Below are 20,192 nucleotides of genomic sequence, written 5' to 3'. Positions count from 1 at the left end.
TACATACAAAGCTATCTAATTTATAATATTCCATTTATAAAAATCAAGTTTAATCGATTTGCAAAAAAATATTTCAACGAGCTTATAACTCAGATAAATTAATAAATGTATTATTAGTAGTTTTTAGACCATTCGTATTGTTCGGTGGAAAGATTAGCGGATTAAAATTATTCTCGGGTGGACTAGAACTATGCTGACGATGTCTTGGCGTGAGTGGTCTTGGATCCGGCTCAGAGCATCCAGTTAACCAGTAAGAAGTGACTCTACCCTTTCCTTTTAGTTCAACTTCTCCTCGAAGCTCCAAATCGAACGTTCCAAATTTGTCAAGAATATTTTTTGTTGCTTCGGACACGTGTATCCTTAACGCTATAAAATGTTGTCACATGTTCTCTCATTTTATTTATATTTAATTAACATTAACATTATAATCTTTAATTTTACTACTAACACCAGTTAATCTGTTTATCCCTAATCAGCCGTAGCTTATCAATTTCAAAAGAAACTTACGTAGCCCAGAAGATTCCATTCTCGAAGCTGTGTTGACTGTATCACCAAATAAACAATAATGTGGCATTTTTTGTCCTACCACTCCAGCACAAACTGGTCCACTGTGTGCACCGATCCTTATACTTAGCTGAGCTTCCTGTTTATGTAGGATCGTAAAGGACTTGACAGCATCTAAAATGGCAAGTGCCATTAAACCTATCTCCCTAGCATGCTCATCCCCATTTCTTTCTGGCAGACCAGACACCACCATATAAGCATCCCCTATAGTTTCAACCTTGAAGAACAATTAATAAAGGCTTAATGCTCCAATTTATCATTTGATTTCCATAATTCCACTTAAATATCTAATCATTATTTCTTACGAGCTACCTTATAAACGTCGTAAAATCCAATAATTCTGTCAAATGTACTGTACAGGTCATTGAGGAAGTCGACTACTTCCATAGGAGTGCTCTCAGCACACAAAGCAGTGAAGCCCACAATATCACTGAAGTAAATAGTCACGCACTCGAATTGTTCTGGCTGTACAAGCTCCCCAGCCATCAATTGACCTGCCACTTGCCTGGTTATTCATTATTAATGTATACATGATATAATGAGTCGTGTCTCTTGTCACTTTTACAATTGATTAAAACTAAAAATTTACAAAATATTATAATTGCTACCTTGGAAGTACTTGATATAGCAATTCTTCGCTACGTCGTTTTTCCATACTCAATTGTTCAGTTTTTTCCTCCACAAGGGCTTCCAAATTATTAGCATATTGCTCCATTCTTCTCAATAGATCATCCATTAAATTTTCACAGTAGCCTCTGGAAAATCGATCGAAATGATTTTACTGTATTAATGTAGCAAAGACACACATATTTGAATTTAAACAAAATATGTAGTGAAATTATTTTGTACATTTGATGAGAATATCTTAAAAAAAAATTTAATGGTTAAGAACAGTGAAAAACTAACTTCATAATTCCTCGTATTGTACCACGAATTGCATGGAAAGTGGGCCTGTCTTCCGGAATTTCGTTCCAACATTTTTCCATCAAAGTTAAAATGTCAATTGGGCAATCGGTTAAAGCAACTTCCGGTCTAAAAGGTGGTGCTTCTGTCTCTATGACTCGGTTTATTATCTATAAGGGTGTAAAAAAAAATATTGATTTTATTCCATATGACTTTTGAATAAATATATTTTCTATAAAAATTGTATATATGTATATTATATATATAAGTTATTTATTATAGTACATCTTGGCACGTCATTGAACGTCTTGCAATCTCATAAGGACCTCCGCGAATAATTATTTCCTCCAGAATAATCCCAAAACTGTAAACGTCGCCCTTTTGCGTTGCATTACTTCCTGGTGTTACAGTTAAAGCTAACAATTCTGGGGCAATCCATAATAATTCTAGAAAAAAAAACAAGAAAAAATCATGAAAATTTTCAATGTTATCACTGTATTTAAAAATTATCCATAATATTTTAATCTGAGAGCTAACAACAGAGCGTTAGTTTTACGCATATGTGTATAATGTATGTGCAGCAAGTAGAAAGGTCCTTTATTGGGCAGACCACTATGTTTACTCACTGATGTAATAATTTTCATCCATATTCAGTTCCGAAGGGGTTGTCAGAGTTTTTAGTCCAAAGTCTGATATTTTTAAGACAAATCTACTGTCGATTAGACAATTGCAGGAGCTCAGCTTGCCATGTGCAATAACTTCGCTAGCGTGAAGATACGCCATACCCTGAAGAGAAAAGGCTCTTGTACAGATGATTGGATCAACAAAAAGTGAAATATTGTAGAAATACAATATTTGTTTATCGAAACATTGACTTTTGTTACTGATAAAATGATGAATTTTGAGGTCATTTAAAATCAGATAAAAATTCATGATAATATTAATAAAATAAAAATGGATTTTTTTGATCGATCATTGGATAAATGAAGGTATAGTAGAGGATCTATGGGGAGTTTAGTGATTCAAGCGAGTAAAACTGACTCTGCACCTGCTCTACCTTGACGATGTCGTGGATCAACGACATCCGGAAGTTCCAGTCGAGCTTGATTGCCTCATTTTCTAGAACGTCCTTGAGAGAACCTCGAGGACAATACTCTGTGAGGATGAGCACTGTTGGCGAAGGTGAGCACAGGCAGGCTCCTATAAATCTTTTCACATCATTGTTTACATTTATCTGATTAATTATAAAAGTAGAAACAAAAATCACTGCATTATTAAAAAAAAAGAAATAAGTTATAAATCAAAATATATATGACAATAATTAATGCAGGAATTCATTAGAGTTTGAATCTGATATCTCTTTCAGGAGAATATTAATTTTGTTTAATATTGCTAATATTATTCATCAAGTAAAATGAAAATCTGCCACCAAATATAATTTCCTTAGGTCGTGATCTACAGATCATTTACGCAGTTCGTTAAATATAAGCAATATTAATAATTGTACAAGAATTTTCTTCTCAGAATCGATACTTTCATCTAATAGGGTTTGCATTCTGAGCATCAATTCTGAGACAGCCTGTATTTTGAGACAACTACATCGGTCCTTACCTAACGGTGTTTTCCGAAGTGACATCTCTCACCTGCTTAATTTCCCACAACAGTTTTTTTGTCACATCAACCACTTTCTTTTTGGTAATTTTTTTAATGGCAACTCTCTCACCCTTATAAATGCCCACAGTGGTGAAAACTGTGGTTGGTGGAAGAGAGCCACAACTTGCTTGGGAGCCGCGACGAGTCCGTTGCTCCAATCCGAAATTCTATATTTTAAAAAATATTTATCATATATATATATATAATATTTGCAAGACTAGTGCGAATGATTAGCGACCATTCCAATGGCCTGAACTCTCACATTTATCTCCGACATGGCCTGATGCAAGTTCATTTTCGAGGAAAAGGGTTTCCCCACTTCCAAGAGTAATTCTTCCGGTCTGATTCGCCAAGACATATTATTCAAATCAGCCGAGAGCCTCAGGTGCCTGTAAATAATACGAAATTTTCAAAATGAAATATTAAATAATTTATCAATTAGTTTAATTTAGTATTTTAAAAATAAAACGTAATGATACACAAACCAAATGAATCATTTATTTAATATTTTATTTCAGTGTAACAATAAAATAATTGTTAAAATCTTGTATATTTCTCTCGTTAATTTGTTTATTCAACTTTATTATAACGATGCAAGTGACGATAAAAGAGACTTTGATTAAATTTCTCCTCTTTCAATATTTGTTTATTTAAAAAATTTAATAAAAGGAAGAATGCAACTAAAGCTTACCTGTACAAAACACAGGCAGCAGCAATAATGGTCAGTAGGAAAACTGCCAAAGCCAAGCTGGTATAAGCAACAAAAGTATAAGCTTCCGTTCTCGAGGTGCAGATTGGATCATCCCCCAAAAAACCACATTCTGGGATATCAGCAGGTGGACCTTCCCTCCCCCCAGGCCAATGAATTTTCTTGCTTGGCACCGAGCTGTATTCTCGATTCACTCCCAAATAATGAGCCACTACTTCGAACCTACAGACAAGACCATAACACGACCTTGAAATAAAATCACTAAGAACAAAAACTCATGAAAAAAAAAGAAACACTTGAAAAAAGTACAAGAGCTCGATGAGAGAACAAGCAAAATAACAATAAAACGATAAATAAGAGTATACAATCGATAAGGATATTCGAAGATGGTCGGAGTTGATGCAGGATTTCAAGGTAATCGCGCTTATGACATACGCGCGTCCGCGATTATAGAACTCGAGTATACGTATATACTGTGTGTCTATATAATACGAGTGCGCTACGTGTTGAAACTGGGAAACAAATGGCGTTTGAATGGGAGTTAATGAGGCTGAGAATACTGGGCTTAATTGTCGGGGACCTTCCGGTGATGGGATCTAAATCCAGAATGCTGTAATCCGCATCACGATCCCCATTGTCGTCAATCCTGACGTGTCCTGTGATGCCGATAAAGTCCCGGTCCCACATTCTCCTTGTGATGGAAATGCCGTCCCTTATGTCGCCACCCTCGCTGAGGGTCTCGTTCAGGGCGATCCCCAGAAGGTAAACGCCGTCGTAAAAAGCACCGATGAAGAAGTTCACCTGCCAGAGGGTAGCACAGCAGCTCAGTCATTCGTTCCACTAATAAACTTGCTGCCTCTTCTAACCCCCCACCCTTAACCTCTCATTCGATTCAGACAAATTTATTCCCCTTTAAGCTACTCGACTCGAGCTTTAAAGCTCGCTTGACTTCCGGATTATCTTGCTCGGTTGGGGACCCGGTTAATCTCAACATTATCAACGAGCTTTCGCATAAATTTACTCAACTTTCTTTATACAAGCTCGATTTTTTTTTCATTAATACCAAAGTAGAATTTGTTATCGTCCCTCGATCAACCAGTCGATTCGTAACGTTTAGTCTCGCAATTTTCGATCATCGTCCTTCGCATTTAACTAAATAAAATGAGCTTTCACGTGATTGCATATATAACCTCGAGTATAGGTTTAACTTTAAGCTTCGATCAATGCTGTATAATGTTTAATTTTAAAGTAGCACTGTTTATTGAAATTAATTCCTCTAAGCAAAATGTTATTTTATTGTCCCACGATCGAGCTTTGAAAAGGCTCAAACGAATAATTAATGTTAATTGGCAGTGAAGCTATAATCGAGTTTCTCCCATCTTACTCCACGCGCGAAGCTTGGTTTTACGTCGATTAGCTATAAACTTTCTTTTCCCATCGACCATTGCTTCTTTCATCGAGTAGAAACCAACGAAAAATCTATTACTTTGATAAGTGCCGGGAAATGCCAAGGGAATGATCGATTTGAACAATAAACCTAATCGCATTAGTGCTAAAAGCTGGCGATTAATCGGATGCTTGGTCGAAGGGAGAGCTTTAATTTGTAGGAAAGCTGCGATTTCTTGCCCTGACCTTGAGCAATAATCGACAATGAAAAAGTTTATTTTCTTCGATGCAATTGTGTTTGTCAAAGACATAGAAATGTCTCTCGAATATTCTATATATATATATATATATACCAGAAATTCAGAGAGCATACTAAAAAGAGCTTCTTTTTCAAAATAAACTCGTTCGTTGTGAATAAAATAGAGGAAACTTTTTTTATTATCTTTAAATTAGATAATTCGTTAGTTTGAACGAATAGAAAAAATATGCTCTTTTATCCAAGTATATAGATTTTTTCTTAAAATGTAATTAAAGGAGCGAGGATAGGTAATTGAGGGCAAAAGAGGAATGTCAAGGATCATGTTTTCCTTAATTAAGGGAAACGCAGGTGGTGGTTATATAAGGTTCTTCTACTGACTTCCTCTCCATCGGAAAATGTGTAGTTGTAATCACTTTGCGCACGCAGTCTCACGTCCTCCGCAAAGTCTTGAAATCTTGGACTGGTCGGCTGCAGAAGGGAGACCCTTAAAAGGGCCTCGTAGGCTTTTCTCGCAGTAGCATCGTCCTCGTCGCCAACCTCCCAGTCGTGGTCACCCCAGTACGAGCCCTAACAAAATTTCCTTCATTTATTTTTTCAAAATTCTCGTCCGAACTACTCTCTAACGATATTTAGTTTCCTCGTAGCGTTTATTTCGAGTTTTTCTACTGGCAAAAATGCTCGGGCTCTTCGTTTCAACGTAATCTCTCGCTCAGTCACACATACAAACACACACACACACACACAGAGAATTAAATACCAAAATAAAAAAGAATTTTGCATAATTTTCAAACCAACCTGAAATATTTCCACGTCGAGAAAGGCCCAATCTCCTCTGGTCATTTCGAGTCGATGAGCAGCCAGCATGAATTTCCTCACGAGCGTTCCACGTACACTGAGAATCACCACTGTTACAGAAAAATCGTCAAGTTTTCTCGCGTCGTCTCGCATGCACCAGTTTCAAGTTCGCACGATCGGCTCCACCCCCATAATGAGCTTTACCCTTTAGTCTGTTTTTCTTTTATCTCAGCCCCGATCAAGCCCCTTTTACAAAAGCTATTACGCAATATCACAGCGATGGTTCGTTTGCGTAACTCGTGGCTCTGTGAATTTTTCATGAAACTCTGTCCATTCGATGAAAAATCGTGGCAAATAAAATGACAACCGGATAGCAAAAGAAAAACTCTGCATCTTCCTATTATTATTTTCTCAGTAAAACCTCAGGTGGAAGAATCGTTCTAAACTTTACGAGGATTCACCGAGAGACTGAAATAAATTATTTACTTTTTATATTTGACTATTAGTGCGTGTATAGCTATAGATTATAACGAAAGAAAATTGTAGCACGAGATAAGGTTATTTTTTGGATTTACCACGTGGAATTGGTGGAGTAAAAGGAAATATTAAAGATGAAAAGTTTGTTAAATATTTATACACACTGCATAATATTGGGGGGGAGGGGGGGGGGGAAGTATTATACGAGCGAGTTTGCATACCCCTTGCGTACATGCTGGCATCCCTCAAATAAAGATGATAAGACTCGTCTTCCGAATTGCCATCGAGTTCTCGAACGAATTTCAATAATCCTTCTTTTCGCAAGCCATATTCCAAATTTTTGCCCACTGTCAGGGAGAATAAATCTGACCTGTCGAGGATCAGGGCCACGTGCGACCAGCCAAATTGCTTAAAGATGCTGGAAAACACCAATTTCAACCTGCACTGGCAATAGGACATCCTGGTCAGGGTTGGATATTTACTTTTGTCCTTGAAAATTCCCTTAAAAAAAAAAAAAAATTTCAATAGTTGGCGTTAAATCTCTCCGTTCATTTTTCGTCAATTTTCCGAGTAAACTTAATTTATTTACGCTTTTCATAAATCCTATTATGCGAAATTAATTCGGTGAAAATGGCTTCGAGGGAACGATGTATGCACGTGGAGAGATAAAGCCTGGAGGAAAAAAAATCTTTTGCAAAGAAAAAAGGAAAAGTCGACCTTAAAAGTCCCTGCGGAAAAGTCTGAATAAAATCTTGTAAGCCAAACCGAAAACGTGACATTTTTCTTTTTAACGAGCATTACAATATTTCGTTAAGACACCGCGAGGAATAAATTAGCCTACTCTTAATTAAACTACTAATTAAATGTTGGCTCTGAAAAACCATTTGCCTCGAGATGTTAAAGCACCGTGCGCCACTTTCTGCTACTTGAAATAAAATGTGTATATATAAGTATGTTTTTTTTTCTTATAATAAGAAAAGATAACAAATACTTTTAATACAAGTAAATAAATCGACGAGAAATTTGAGGGAAAAATTTAATAATAAATTTGGTAGTGTGCTACGATGTAAGTAATACATCGATTGTATACCAACATATTTTGTACAATATCATACAATGTAAAATGAAATTTCAATTGAACGTAAAATTTCTTGAAATGCGCATGCAGGGGAGGCTCGAGAGATAAATTTAACCTTTGACGTAGCTTTGAGTGGATTGAGTGGATTTTGCAGTAATCCTGACGTACTACCAAGTGCAAATATAATGCGCGAGCGAAGCAGCATTTCGTTATACTAAAGCCATAAACTTTTATTCTTTTCCCCTTCGTACGGCAACTTACCGAAGTTTCATTTTTCCATTTGTGCAGCCTCCCGAGAATTCCAGATGTTACGGATAATTCACCTTCGGAAGGCGGCTTCATTAATAAAACATGTTAGACTTTTTTAATATACATTTCCGTATCTCGCCAATTCGACGCATTTACCAAACAGATTATTACCTTTTTAATCGTAACGTGCAAACACACGCACGAATCACTTATTATATCGTGGAAATTTATTAACCAATTCTTACAAAACACAATCGTTTCATCGAAATTATTTTTGCTTGTTAATGATTGAGTTATATTTCACTAGCAATGCTTTCATATCGATTCATTGAGAAAAACAATATTTTAACATTTTGTATATATATATATATATATATATATATATATATATATATATATATATATATATATCAATTAATATTATTGTATTAACATTTATAAGGAAAATGGAAGAATCTATTGAATTAATTTGAGTTATGGGTGAATCGTCACATACTTGGTCCCCCATTCCTGTGATAATTGGACTATTCCAGTAAGCTGCCAGTCTTGCAACAGGTTCCAAGGCAAAAGCACAGGCAGGCCCGATAAAAGCGATTACGTTGTCTCGAAAGTGCATATCAGCAGCCAATCCTGGTGCCCTTGCACCGCTACATGATGGATAGCTGAGACAAATGATAATCGATGAACATAAACGTTGCAATTTGTTTATCTCACATTATCTTAAATATAATAATAAAACAAACTCGACTTGACAATGAAAAAATTTCGTTTCTTTCGTGCGATATTTTTTAAAGTTTTAACGTTAGGAGGGGGGGGGGGGAGCTTTAGGTTGAATGGAATTATTCGTTAAAAAGTCAAAGTTTATTTATCATCGCTAATATCATAGTCAAATATAATCGAATTTTATTTTTGCAGGGATTTAAAGGATATGACAGCTAATTTTCTTATACTTTACAGAGATACTTTTTTATCCTTTAAAAAAAGGAGAGAATTAAAGTTTATTCGATAGTCGAATATCGATTTGAAAGAAAGCTGATTTGCTTATCAATCGACAATGTTTTATTTGTAAAAGAAAAAATAGAGGGAATTAGGTAATATTTATTTAATAGTTCGATATCGATTTAAGATGTTTAATCGTTCTCTGAATGCCAGGGGTAATCAAAGGAGAGTAATATGTGTGTCGTGTACACAGTGCGCGAGTAGTGGATAGTAGAACCTGGGGTAAATAATAATTTGCGATAACGGCGGATTAATTATCTCGCGAAATGGACAATGTCCAATCATTGGATACTCTGGCGTGGCTAGAAAATTCATCGTCAACCTTAACAATCCTCGGTATTTCTCCCCACAGCATATGTAATCAAATCTCTAATATTTGTACTCCGCGAGAAACGAACAGAAAAATATTACAACTCGCGTTCAAATTTACATGGAACTTGGATAAATGCAAAATCGTGCAATTTGATAGAAAATTTTTAAAAGCAAAGATCGATTTGTGGTAAAATTGCAAAATTTTATGAAACAGCTATATCTCTTTATATATATAGTCTAATAAAAATGAAATGACGCAGAAAATATATTCTACGAATGCGTTGGTTAATTTAAGAAATTAAGGTTTGTTTGCTCACAAATAACTTAAAAATAATGCAAGTGTTTTTTTATCGCGTAGATAAAATTTAATCAATTATCACTGCGTAGATACACGTGTAGAATTTGTTTATGTATAAATGTTGATCCTGGGTACGCTGCCAAGCATCTCACAACAAGATTTTCAGGTCGACAACCTCTACGTGTTTATAAATAAAAATTACAGGAGAACGTACGTTCTCTCTCCGTTTAATACAAATACATACTGTATATATATATATATATATATATAGTGTAGGTACGTGTCGTATGAGGCAGAAGGAAATATTTTATGTTGCGCGAGAGTTTACCTCGGGCCTCGAATCAGTCTTAATTTCACTCATTATGCGATAGCAAAAAAGGCTAACGAGATTTTTTTCATGTTCTCCATTTAGCTTTGCCCAAAGTCAAACTGATTAACTTCTCTTCTACGCAAAGCTGTTTTAAAGAATATTCATGAATAAGGCAGAATTAAAAAATTGCTTGTACCTTTCAAACTAATAAAATTCTGTGTACATGGTAGAAGCAACACAAAACTCTGACCAAACTTCTATATATAAAACCTAATCATTCTTTTGCTGAAACTTTATTGACAAATAATTTTAAGGATGGTAAACATACTGACAAGAAAAACTATTAATAAACCATGGGATAAATAATTCATAGAAATTTATTAAAAACATTTAACAAACAATTACACATATCCTAAATAATAATAATAATAAGAGGGAGAGATATCAATGTTGACAAATAATTAAAATAACAATAAAATTATAATTAAATACAAGTTGAGATAACAAATTCAAGTAATTTGCACCAATCGTGTACAATGTTCGGAAAGTTAATAAATACCTTCCTTGTACTTTGCGAAGCTGGACGTTGTGGACGATGAGGAATTCGTTGACTTCTGCCAGGGCCAGATCAACCGCAGGTCCGCAACGTTCTAGATCAAAAGGACTGTCTAGGTGGGACGCCATCAGTACACCTACGTTATAAATCCTCGGGGAAATACCAAAACCCACTGCGTCAACAAAAATTACCATCTTTATCGCCTTCGAAATGTATCGATGTAAAAAGAGAGAATAATTTAAATCAAATCAATAAAAGCAACAAACAATGAAATTAAGTGACGATAGAAAAAAATTACAATTCACTTTTTATAGATAATATTGAAAAATTTAATTCTGGAAATAAAAGTATCAGTGTGTGTCTTGTAAATTAACACTGAAACTATTATATTATATCATTCAGTGGCTAAACAGAAGAATAGAAAATTTGTAGGTGGGTCTAATTTTAATTATTGTTTAATAAAATTATTAAAATTTTGTAATTTCAACAGGTGAAAATTAAAGATTTCAGTAGTAATCAAAGCTTTAGACTTTAAACTTGAGTATAGATGAGTATTTGAAAATATTTATATTAGGCAAAAGACAGAGAAGTTAAATTTATTATTTAATAAAATTGATGCTATATTTAATAGCGATGGAGAGCTCCGAATGGATTTAAGTGATGAGGGATGGGGATGAGAAAGGAAGAGTTCGCAATTGTGTCAATAGTCCCCGTGACAAATCGTATAGAATGAATGTTTATTTTATTCATAGAAGAGGCAGCTCGTGACAACGAAGAAGGGTCATGGTAACACTAATGGTCGACTTTGTGCGATTAACAAATTATGCGTAATAATTAGACATACGTATTCACGTGAGATCGTTCGCTAAGTACGAAAGGACACCGAATTTTTTTATTATTAATTGTTGAAATTATCAATTCAATCGAAAATATTTATTACAATAAATTAATTATTATTACACTCACATCGTATTAATTTCCCATGCATAAGCAACACGTACAGAAATTGTAAATCTTTTGATAAAATTAATTTACAAAAGGACTACAAATATTTGCGACTATCATACTCTAATAATGCATATGTTTATGAACACAAAAAATTATTACATAAAAAAAGCTTAATTATAATTATTTTTCAATTTTCTTACCTGGGTAAAAGCTGATGAAACAAAGCAATTGAACCAAAAATCTTGCAGGAAAACAATCCACTGTCACGAAAAAAGGATCATATACAACATTCTGAATTTTTCTAAAAGTTAACACGTTCAAATGCATTTTTTTTTTTTTTTTTTGTGAATTATTCTCTACATCAAAAATTTATGTGACAAAAGATTGTACACTTTTGTTATCAGGTACATTGAAGAAATAAATATAAACTATCGTTAAAGGATTGGTAAAATATTAAACATAACATATACAATGTTTAATATAATCAAAATATATTATTTTCCAGAGAAATTACAAGTTTCAGATTTATGGGGTTTTTATAGAGAGCACGCGTCACTTCGGAAACTGCGAAACATCTAAACTTTCGCGGGGTAGGAAGCCACCCTTATATAGGGGTTGAAACGATACCAACCATGCTCGCGCAGCATATATTTTACATGGCGAGAAACAAATAGTAGTCCAACCATACAATACGCAATTTTCATTAATTGTTTATCTCGATGGATCATACGATGAGATATTGATGAGAAACCTTGTTGAAAAACAAATAGGTAAATATTTTGTTAAATATTTGAACAATCGCCAAAATCTAATAATAATTAGTAGACTTGGATAAATTAATCGCTTTTACCATTTTTGATGATAACAAATTTGTGATGTTTAAAAATACTTTATTGATACTTTAGAAAGAGTTAAAATCTCCAACAATTTGTTATATACTACACATTTCAGTAGCGAAGAGTCTTAAATGAATCATTTTAATGCTTAGTTTAAATTTATTAAACTATCATAATTTGGGTTATCGTAAAACTTGTACTTTGTTAATTATAGTATACTATCGGCAATCTTCGTAAGTTTAGAAAAATCGTTTCGTAGATTAAACTGTTTACAATGGAGTGCAAATCTATTAATTAGTATAATGCTACATATATATGCATGTGGATTTAGTAGATTTATAATTTTAATAAATATGATCCGTCCAAATTTACACATTTGGCCTTTCTATAGTCGCGGTAAACTTACATATTATTCGCATCTTATTTTGATCGTCACATTAAGATTTAAAATAGGAAATATCGCGCGATGGGACGAGCCTCTTTTTCAACCAGTCAAATCTCAAGGGCAATGTTCGTTAGCCAATCAGTATCTTCAGTCAGAAACAATGTTTATCGCTAGAGAGCGTAGTTATGTCATATGTTTTGACAGCGCGAGCAGCGTAGAATCATGCGTTTCAAATGTTTCTCTTCTGGCTATAAACCTCTACACAAATTTAACCAATTTATGTTAAATTGTTGTTTTTATCCTCGCTTTCCTTCTGCTGATACATCTCGGTTCATTCAAAACCAATAGAATCATACTTCATGTCAAATTTCTCGTTTAAAAAATTAAAAAATGTTTAAGATGCTTTTACGAGAATTTATGCTGACATTTTATTGATAAATTGTGTTCTACTGATAAATGACTTCTCTCTTTCGCTTTTTTCTTCTTTTCCTTTGCCTCACTCACTGTTAAAAGTACAGAATACGAAGCTGATAAAAATAAGTAAATCTATTACTGATAATTTTGGTCGGAGTAAATATTTAAAAAAAACATCCAACAATAACAAGTTAACATTGTATTACGTTTCAATTATTAAGTTCATAATATATTTACAAACGCTCTTAACTATAAACAATTGTACAAGACATCAACATACTTTCGACATTTGTTTTCGATTTGCAATGTATTAAACGAAAAATATGAATAATTATAGCCATTACTAATTTTTATAATATTAATATTTGAATCAAGTTGTTTCTTGACACACAGCCAGTAAGTTGAAAAACTGCCAAACTATCTTTTACCAAAAAAGATATAGATGCTCCAATCGATCGATTTGTTTTCTAATTAATAATTTACTTACTAATTGTTTGGAAACATCATTCGTTATGTAACTCATTGGATATAATAAGGAATTATAAAAAAATTTGGCCACAACTACGCGTATCGACCTGTTAAAAACAAATAACAATGTGCGCTTGAAAAAAATAATTTAATTGCACGCGGTGCTTCCTACGACTTAGGAGCCGGATGTAAATAGTGTTTACAGGCTTCTGAGCCGATGAACTGTTTGTTGTCGTTTGTCGAAAGCACAAATGGTCACTGACTGCGTGCCAGCGGTGCCAGCATTCCTCTGATTCACAGACTCTACCCCCGATAGCATCGTATGATTTTATTTACCGAGCCACGCGTGGCGTGATGCGTCACATACAAGTCTTTTATATAAAGCATGAGAAAACCTTTGAGTCAGTTTAGTAGCTAACAAACAGCCAGCAAACCCAAAAGACTAGCAACAGTCGCAACCTGCTTCGACCAATCTTTCTCTTTCATTCTAGAAACGTGCCATTGCGCGATAAATCCAGTGATCGTTAAAGATTCGATCGATATTTATCAGAAACAATTCTATCAAATAATCAGCCACTTGGGAAGTTTTTATCCTAGTTTGACAATTGTGTTATTTGTGTTTTTTATCTTGGGACATATTCAATCAAGAGGAGTGACGTTAATTAATAGTCACAGAGTTTTATAAATATTTCAACCGAGAGTGAATCAAGACATTTAATTATAATTTATTTACGTTCTTATCTTGGTATATCTTCGATTTTCATTCATCGTTCTGTGATTAATTAGAAGAGAGTGGTGCTGAAGGATGTCTATTAATAGGCGTATCCTAAATTACCGAAAATGCATCTTACTTACAAGGTAATTATTCCCAAAACAGTTTTAAATGTTTTGCTGATTCATCAATGATTCAATTTTGCAGTACAAAAGCGATATAAATTTTTAATTGTATTTTATTATTATACTTTAGAGTACGCAATATCCATCAATTTATTCTAATTTTTTTATTTAAAGTGCAAGCGACACAGACTTAATTGGCCTTGCACAATAATCCTTATCTACTGAAACTATACTTTTATTTATCGACTTTGTTTCTAAAAACAACATTGTTATGCATTATGTAGTTTACAGTTATGTATACTGTAATTATAAATTTAGTACAAACAAGACTATCTGAATTTGGCGTGCATGTAATTTAATTAAAAATTTAATAGATTTAAACTTATTTTTTCCAGATTACATTATCTACATATTTATATTGCTTTTGTATTGATGTGGACTAAAAAATTTACATACGTAACAACAATTGAGAGGTTATAATCAAACTTCATCTAATACGCAATCGCTCATATATATACACAATACATTTATAAAAGACAGCTGATTAGGTACAGTAAGATACGCGTCAAAGATTACGGTGTCTACTAACTAGGTTGCAGTGTGCAGAGTCACCCTAGAAACGGGTATTTCCTACTCCCCACTTACTTCGTAACAGCCAATACTCCAAATTCTTCAGTATGTCAAAAACAATTTGATTACTTCGAATCAGACGATGCCTTTCGGGTCCGAGACACTCCAAGATGCTCGGGAGAATGGACACTCAGTTAGAAAGCCATTTTAATTCCTCCGTCTTGTCCTTCATATTATAAATCGTTTCATTAAATTACAATTCACCGACAATAATATTTCATTTGTAGGCTATTTTAAAATAAAAATATAGTAATAGTATAATTAAAAAGACGATTAGTATTTTATTTAAATATATAATTTAGGAATTTATTATAAAGAATATATTCGTATATTTACTTTGTATAAGATTAGGCGGTATTCATATAAAGTTATTAATAAATCTTATAAATAAGACCGATGACTAGAGCATCGATTGTCCTTTTTCGTTTATTACCAATAGAAAAAAACAATGCGCTTAATACTACCTTTAACATGCAACTATAGAATACTGCCTATTGATGAATTTAAAAAATTTTCCAACAGCTGATTTCTGTCTGCTCAATTGCGCTCATATCCAGTCAACACAACAGTTTCTTATAACACAATTGTATTAAATTGATCCGTGAGCATTTCAGCGCCTATACTGGGTGCGTTCACGGAGACGCTATCAACGCTACTGCGCACGTATAATAGGCAATTTTCTCTGCGCAGTAGCACAAATAGCGTCTCCGTGAACGCACCCACTGTAATATAGGAAATGTCAAAGAAAGTTCAGAGTGAAGTTAGCTGAAACGCTCATGAATCACCTTAACACAAGAGATGCATTCACAGACACGCTATTAGCGCTACTGCGCATAGAAAAATGCCTGAAATGTGTGCGCAGTAGCGTTGATAGCGTTGCATGCAGCTTGAAAACTGAACGTACCCAACTGTAGAATACTGAAATTGACTGAAATTAGTCAAATTTATTTCGGTCCATTAAAAAAAATGACCTGTTTATGTTTAGTAAATTTGTGAGTAATCGTAATATCATAATGATCGCTTTAATGAAATCGTGAACTCGTGATAAATTTTCTTCTATGAGATTAACTCATGAAAAAGATTTATTCGAATCTACAGGTGAAACAAGAATTGCATCGATAGAATTATAGGTTATGTTTGAAGATTTTAAGAAAGTTTTTTTTTATTGCAGACAATTCCCAAATGTCACAACTGGTCAAGATGTTGGAAATAATAATAAAAACATCAGATCATATGGCTCTTTGCGGACTCTAGGAAAACCAAAAATGTCTATGCAGAACCAAAGAAAAATTTTAGCACAGTTAAAAGGTTATAAAAGAATCTAACGAGTTTCGCAGAACGACTTTTGTTCGTAATTATGTGAAAACCTCGTAAAGAAAATATTACAAGATACACAACCATTCTGTGTACATCAAATTAATGCTAAGATATAAACTACAATTTATTTATTTATTCTTTTTAAATATATATTTTATCAATAGCTTAGGAATCCAGAGAATGAATCTTTATTTTTTACTTCGTTTTTGATTAGGTTTTTTATATGTCCAATGAAAAGTAATATAGCTCCAAAAAATATAAATTTGTTTATCTGGCCTATCATAACTCTATACCAAACTATCTACTTTGCTCTTAGAGAAATTTTTAATATTCTTGGTTTGCCTCTTCTAATACATACTCTCAGATTCTTTTTGGCCTATACTTTTTACTGAATATTGTAAGCTAGCTTACAAAGTAAGTGTCAAGAAGAGATATTGAGATAACTGGCATATAAGGGTAGACAGCTTGAGTACTAGTGGTTATACTGGGCTGTATATATAGGGTATGCTCAAATACACATAAGGTTCTAGGACAGTGGTATGGTTTTAGGTCACAGTCTTGCTATCAGTTTTATCATGTTGATGTTATCTTTAAAACATTCCAATATCTAGCGTACACAGAATGTTACTACCGGTAGTATAGATAATGGCACAAAGGTATTTTTACCCAAGTGTATTTTGGCACAAGGGTATTTTGACCCATAAGGGTGAGTCCTACCAAAACCTGTAAGGTAAAATATTACCATGTAGGATTGCCAATTTTTCAAAAATACATATGCTGATTGGCTAATTCACAGCAAATTGGCAATCCTACATGGTAAAATTTTACCTTACAGGTTTTGGTCGGACTCACCCTAAGGATTTTGTCCCGAAAAACGGCAATGTTCAGATCATTGAACGCCGAAATTGTAATGTTGGGTAATCGTCGGTAACATTACAATCTCAGCGTTCAATGATCTGAACATTGCCGTTTTTCAGGACAAAATCCTTTTGGGTCAAAATACCCTTGTGCCAAAATACACTTGGGTAAAAATACCTTTGTGCCATTATCTATACTACCGTTACTACCTTACAGTTCTCAAAGAAATAACATTATGTATATGTTCATAATGCAGGTTCTGATAAAAGTGTTCAAATAATGTTATCCAAAAATTGGTTTGAACTGTTACAAAGAATTACATATATGCAAATTGAGACTATAAAAAAATTGTCAATTATCAATTTTTCAAAATCTTCAAGCAGCGAATCAGAAAATACTAAGGTGGTGGAGAAGCGTAATTCTGATAGAAGTGTAGCTGTTACACTACCAAATGAAACAAACCAAACCAATGAAGAGGTATTGTGACAGTTTATATATTATTTTTTTAGATTATAGCCTTATTTGACTTGATTTACCTTAAAAATCAATTTCATTATATGTTTATAGAAAACTGCTGAACCAATTGCAGACCCAATAAATAAAAAGATAGAAAAGCCAAATACAAAAACATTGGAATCAATTTATGGTCTCCCTCAGCTTTTTGCTAACATAATTCTAAAGCTAAAAAATAAAAGTCCAGAAGTTACTTTTATTCCCACACCTAAATGGAAAATAAATGCCTCTAGCTATGTATCAAAGCACAGTATTATATCTAGAACACGTCATGTTTTAAATAGTATAGCTACTGCTGAATCAAATACATCAAGATGGCGAAGAATAGAAGATTTATTGAAACACATTGATCAATATCCAGATGCTAGGCATTATGCAATTAAAGAAGGAGCAATTGGAATATTACTTAAGGCAAGGCGGCAGGCTACAGATGATCAAACAAAAGGTACTTTTCAAATATAGACAATTTTACAAATTAGTATATATTTTTCTATTATCTTAAATGTTATCTTAAATATTTAATAGCATCAATTAACGAAGCACTTGCAGTATTGGGCCATCTTAATCCTTTGCCTGGGCAAGGAATAAGAATATTATCAATTGATGGGGGAGGTACACGTGGAGTATTAGTTATTGAAATGATGAAAAAATTAGAAGAGTTAACAGGAAAAAGAATACACGAACTGTTTGATTATATATGTGGAGTTAGCACAGGAGCAATTCTCTCTATAATATTAGGAGGATATAAGAAGAAATCCTTAGATGAAATCTCTGACTTATATAAATATATGAGTGCTAAGATATTCACTCAGAGTGCTTTAAAAGGGACAAGTAACTTAGTTTGGAGCCATTCATATTATGACACAGCTTTATGGGAGAAATTATTACAAGAAAATTTAGGAGATAAGACCTTCATTAAAACTGCTCGTGATATCACTACACCCAAGGTAAACACTTAAAATTAATTGTAAAGAAAAGATTAGATAGAGTTTAAAGTATTTATCATATTTATTCGACTATTTCTAGTTCTCTGCTGTGTCGGCTGTTGTCAATCATGCAACTGTCATGGCTTATGTATTTAGAAATTACACTCTGCCTCATAGAATAGAGAGCCAATACATAGGATCTCATAAACATAAATTATGGGAAGCTGCTAGAGCATCTGCAGCAGCACCTAGTTATTTTGAAGAGTTTAAATTGGATGAATTCCTTCATCAAGATGGAGGGATATTGGTCAACAATCCATGTGCTGTTGCCATACATGAAGCACGACAACTTTGGTCAAATTATCCTATTCAGTGCGTCGTTTCATTTGGCACTGGTAGAATACCAAATATTATTTGTGAAGACTCCAAATCAAGCAAGGTAGCTGTTTCTAGCTGGAAGGAGAAATTCGATAGAATTCTCGACAGCGCGACAGATACAGAAGGTATTTATTTATAATTTTATATAATTTTATTTTAGCTCCAGAGACATTGGTTAAATTGTATTATATTTTTTCAGCCGTTCATATAATGTTAAACGATTTATTACCGGATCATATCTACTTTAGGTTTAATCCTTATTTAACGGAAATGTTAACAATAGCAGAAATTAGACCAGAAAAAATTGACCAATTAGAACAGGACGCGCTAATGTATATTCGAAGAAACGAGGAAAAATTCCAAAAGGTAGCGCATACTTTACTGAAAAAGCGAAAAGTACAACAAAAGATTTCCGATTGGGTTGATTTACAAAAGAAAACATATGGATTATAAATTTTTATAAATTCAGTGTGCATTCCAATGTTACTTTTGTTTAAACGATTTACACTTTTATACCAATTAAAATTGATAAAAATTGAAAATACACTTCTACTGGTAATGTAAATATTAGTTAATTCAATTCATATTTATTTATAAATTAAGAATTATTTAAAAATGAATCATTTTACAAGAGAGCCTGGTTTCAAGTATATTCACATTGCATTCTTTTTATGCATCTTTGACTAAATTATAATGTTAAAATAATTTTATCTGTGATATATGCTTACTGATAGTATTTAATTTTTAATTGTAAGATGAATAATTAAGACTTTCATTGATACATTTTGTAAAAGCTTATTTATTAAAATATTTTAATTTTTAGAATATTCTTTATCAAAACAATCTTTAAATATTGTAAATACTTTGTCAACTGTGGTACCTGACTTTAATATAACAAAAAATGTCTCATTCATTCAAATAAATGTATACGAACATCATATTACCAAACGAACTATGCATATATGTACATTTTTAATTTCATGTCTTAATAAATTAACATATAAAAAAAGACAAAAACTTATTTATTAATTCCTATCTTTAAATAAAAATTAATTAAACCTTCATTCAAATTTACATTGGAAGTATTACAATAAGAAACTAACAAATATATCTTTATTTATTAAATGATTTTTG

The 20,192-nt window shown here is 33.1% G+C and overlaps 2 protein-coding genes across 3 annotated transcripts; one reads left to right on the top strand and one right to left on the bottom strand.

The window, feature by feature from the left end:
- Positions 1-75: 75 nt before the first annotated feature.
- On the bottom strand, positions 76-11,834 carry LOC136775571 (atrial natriuretic peptide receptor 1). Its single transcript, XM_066730470.1, has 19 exons — positions 11,697-11,834; positions 10,552-10,720; positions 8,570-8,735; positions 8,086-8,160; positions 6,968-7,247; positions 6,270-6,379; positions 5,853-6,041; positions 4,410-4,630; positions 3,812-4,051; positions 3,383-3,509; positions 3,079-3,287; positions 2,525-2,675; positions 2,094-2,253; positions 1,753-1,913; positions 1,471-1,637; positions 1,173-1,319; positions 877-1,069; positions 508-781; positions 76-366 (listed from the first exon to the last, which is right to left on the bottom strand). The coding sequence occupies exons 1-19, from the start codon at positions 11,821-11,823 to the stop codon at positions 83-85; spliced, it is 3,450 nt and encodes a 1,149-aa protein (XP_066586567.1). The 5' UTR covers positions 11,824-11,834; the 3' UTR covers positions 76-82.
- A 188-nt stretch (positions 11,835-12,022) lies between these two features.
- LOC136775685 (calcium-independent phospholipase A2-gamma-like) lies at positions 12,023-20,047 on the top strand. 2 transcript variants are annotated; one of them, XM_066730668.1, is made up of 7 exons: positions 12,023-14,457; positions 16,238-16,374; positions 17,498-17,718; positions 17,809-18,199; positions 18,280-18,701; positions 18,781-19,183; positions 19,258-20,047. In XM_066730668.1, the coding sequence occupies exons 1-7, from the start codon at positions 14,405-14,407 to the stop codon at positions 19,509-19,511; spliced, it is 1,881 nt and encodes a 626-aa protein (XP_066586765.1). In that variant the 5' UTR covers positions 12,023-14,404; the 3' UTR covers positions 19,512-20,047. The 2 variants fall into 2 exon arrangements, with proteins under 2 accessions (XP_066586765.1, XP_066586766.1); XM_066730669.1 differs by lacking the exon at positions 12,023-14,457 and adding an exon at positions 15,980-16,164.
- Positions 20,048-20,192: the final 145 nt, after the last annotated feature.

The sequence above is a fragment of the Prorops nasuta genome, unplaced genomic scaffold (assembly GCF_024137725.1).
Source record: "Prorops nasuta isolate Cenicafe-Biocafe unplaced genomic scaffold, Cenicafe_Pnas_1.2 PNAS00008, whole genome shotgun sequence".
Taxonomy (NCBI): domain Eukaryota; kingdom Metazoa; phylum Arthropoda; class Insecta; order Hymenoptera; family Bethylidae; genus Prorops; species Prorops nasuta.
The sequence above is the reverse complement of the archived record's forward strand: the minus strand, read 5'-3'. Positions and strand labels throughout refer to the sequence as shown.

Coding starts and splice junctions, on each gene's coding strand:
- LOC136775571 (XM_066730470.1), bottom strand. CDS start 11,823: ATGCATTTGAACGTGTTAACTTTTAGAAAAATTCAGAATGTTGTATAT. Junction 3,288..3,382: donor AGGCCATGTCGGAGATAAAT/GTGAGAGTTCAG, acceptor TTTAAAATATAG/AATTTCGGATTGGAGCAACG. Junction 367..507: donor AATGGAATCTTCTGGGCTAC/GTAAGTTTCTTT, acceptor AACATTTTATAG/CGTTAAGGATACACGTGTCC.
- LOC136775685 (XM_066730668.1), top strand. CDS start 14,405: ATGTCTATTAATAGGCGTATCCTAAATTACCGAAAATGCATCTTACTT. Junction 18,200..18,279: donor TACAGATGATCAAACAAAAG/GTACTTTTCAAA, acceptor AATATTTAATAG/CATCAATTAACGAAGCACTT. Junction 18,702..18,780: donor GTGATATCACTACACCCAAG/GTAAACACTTAA, acceptor GACTATTTCTAG/TTCTCTGCTGTGTCGGCTGT.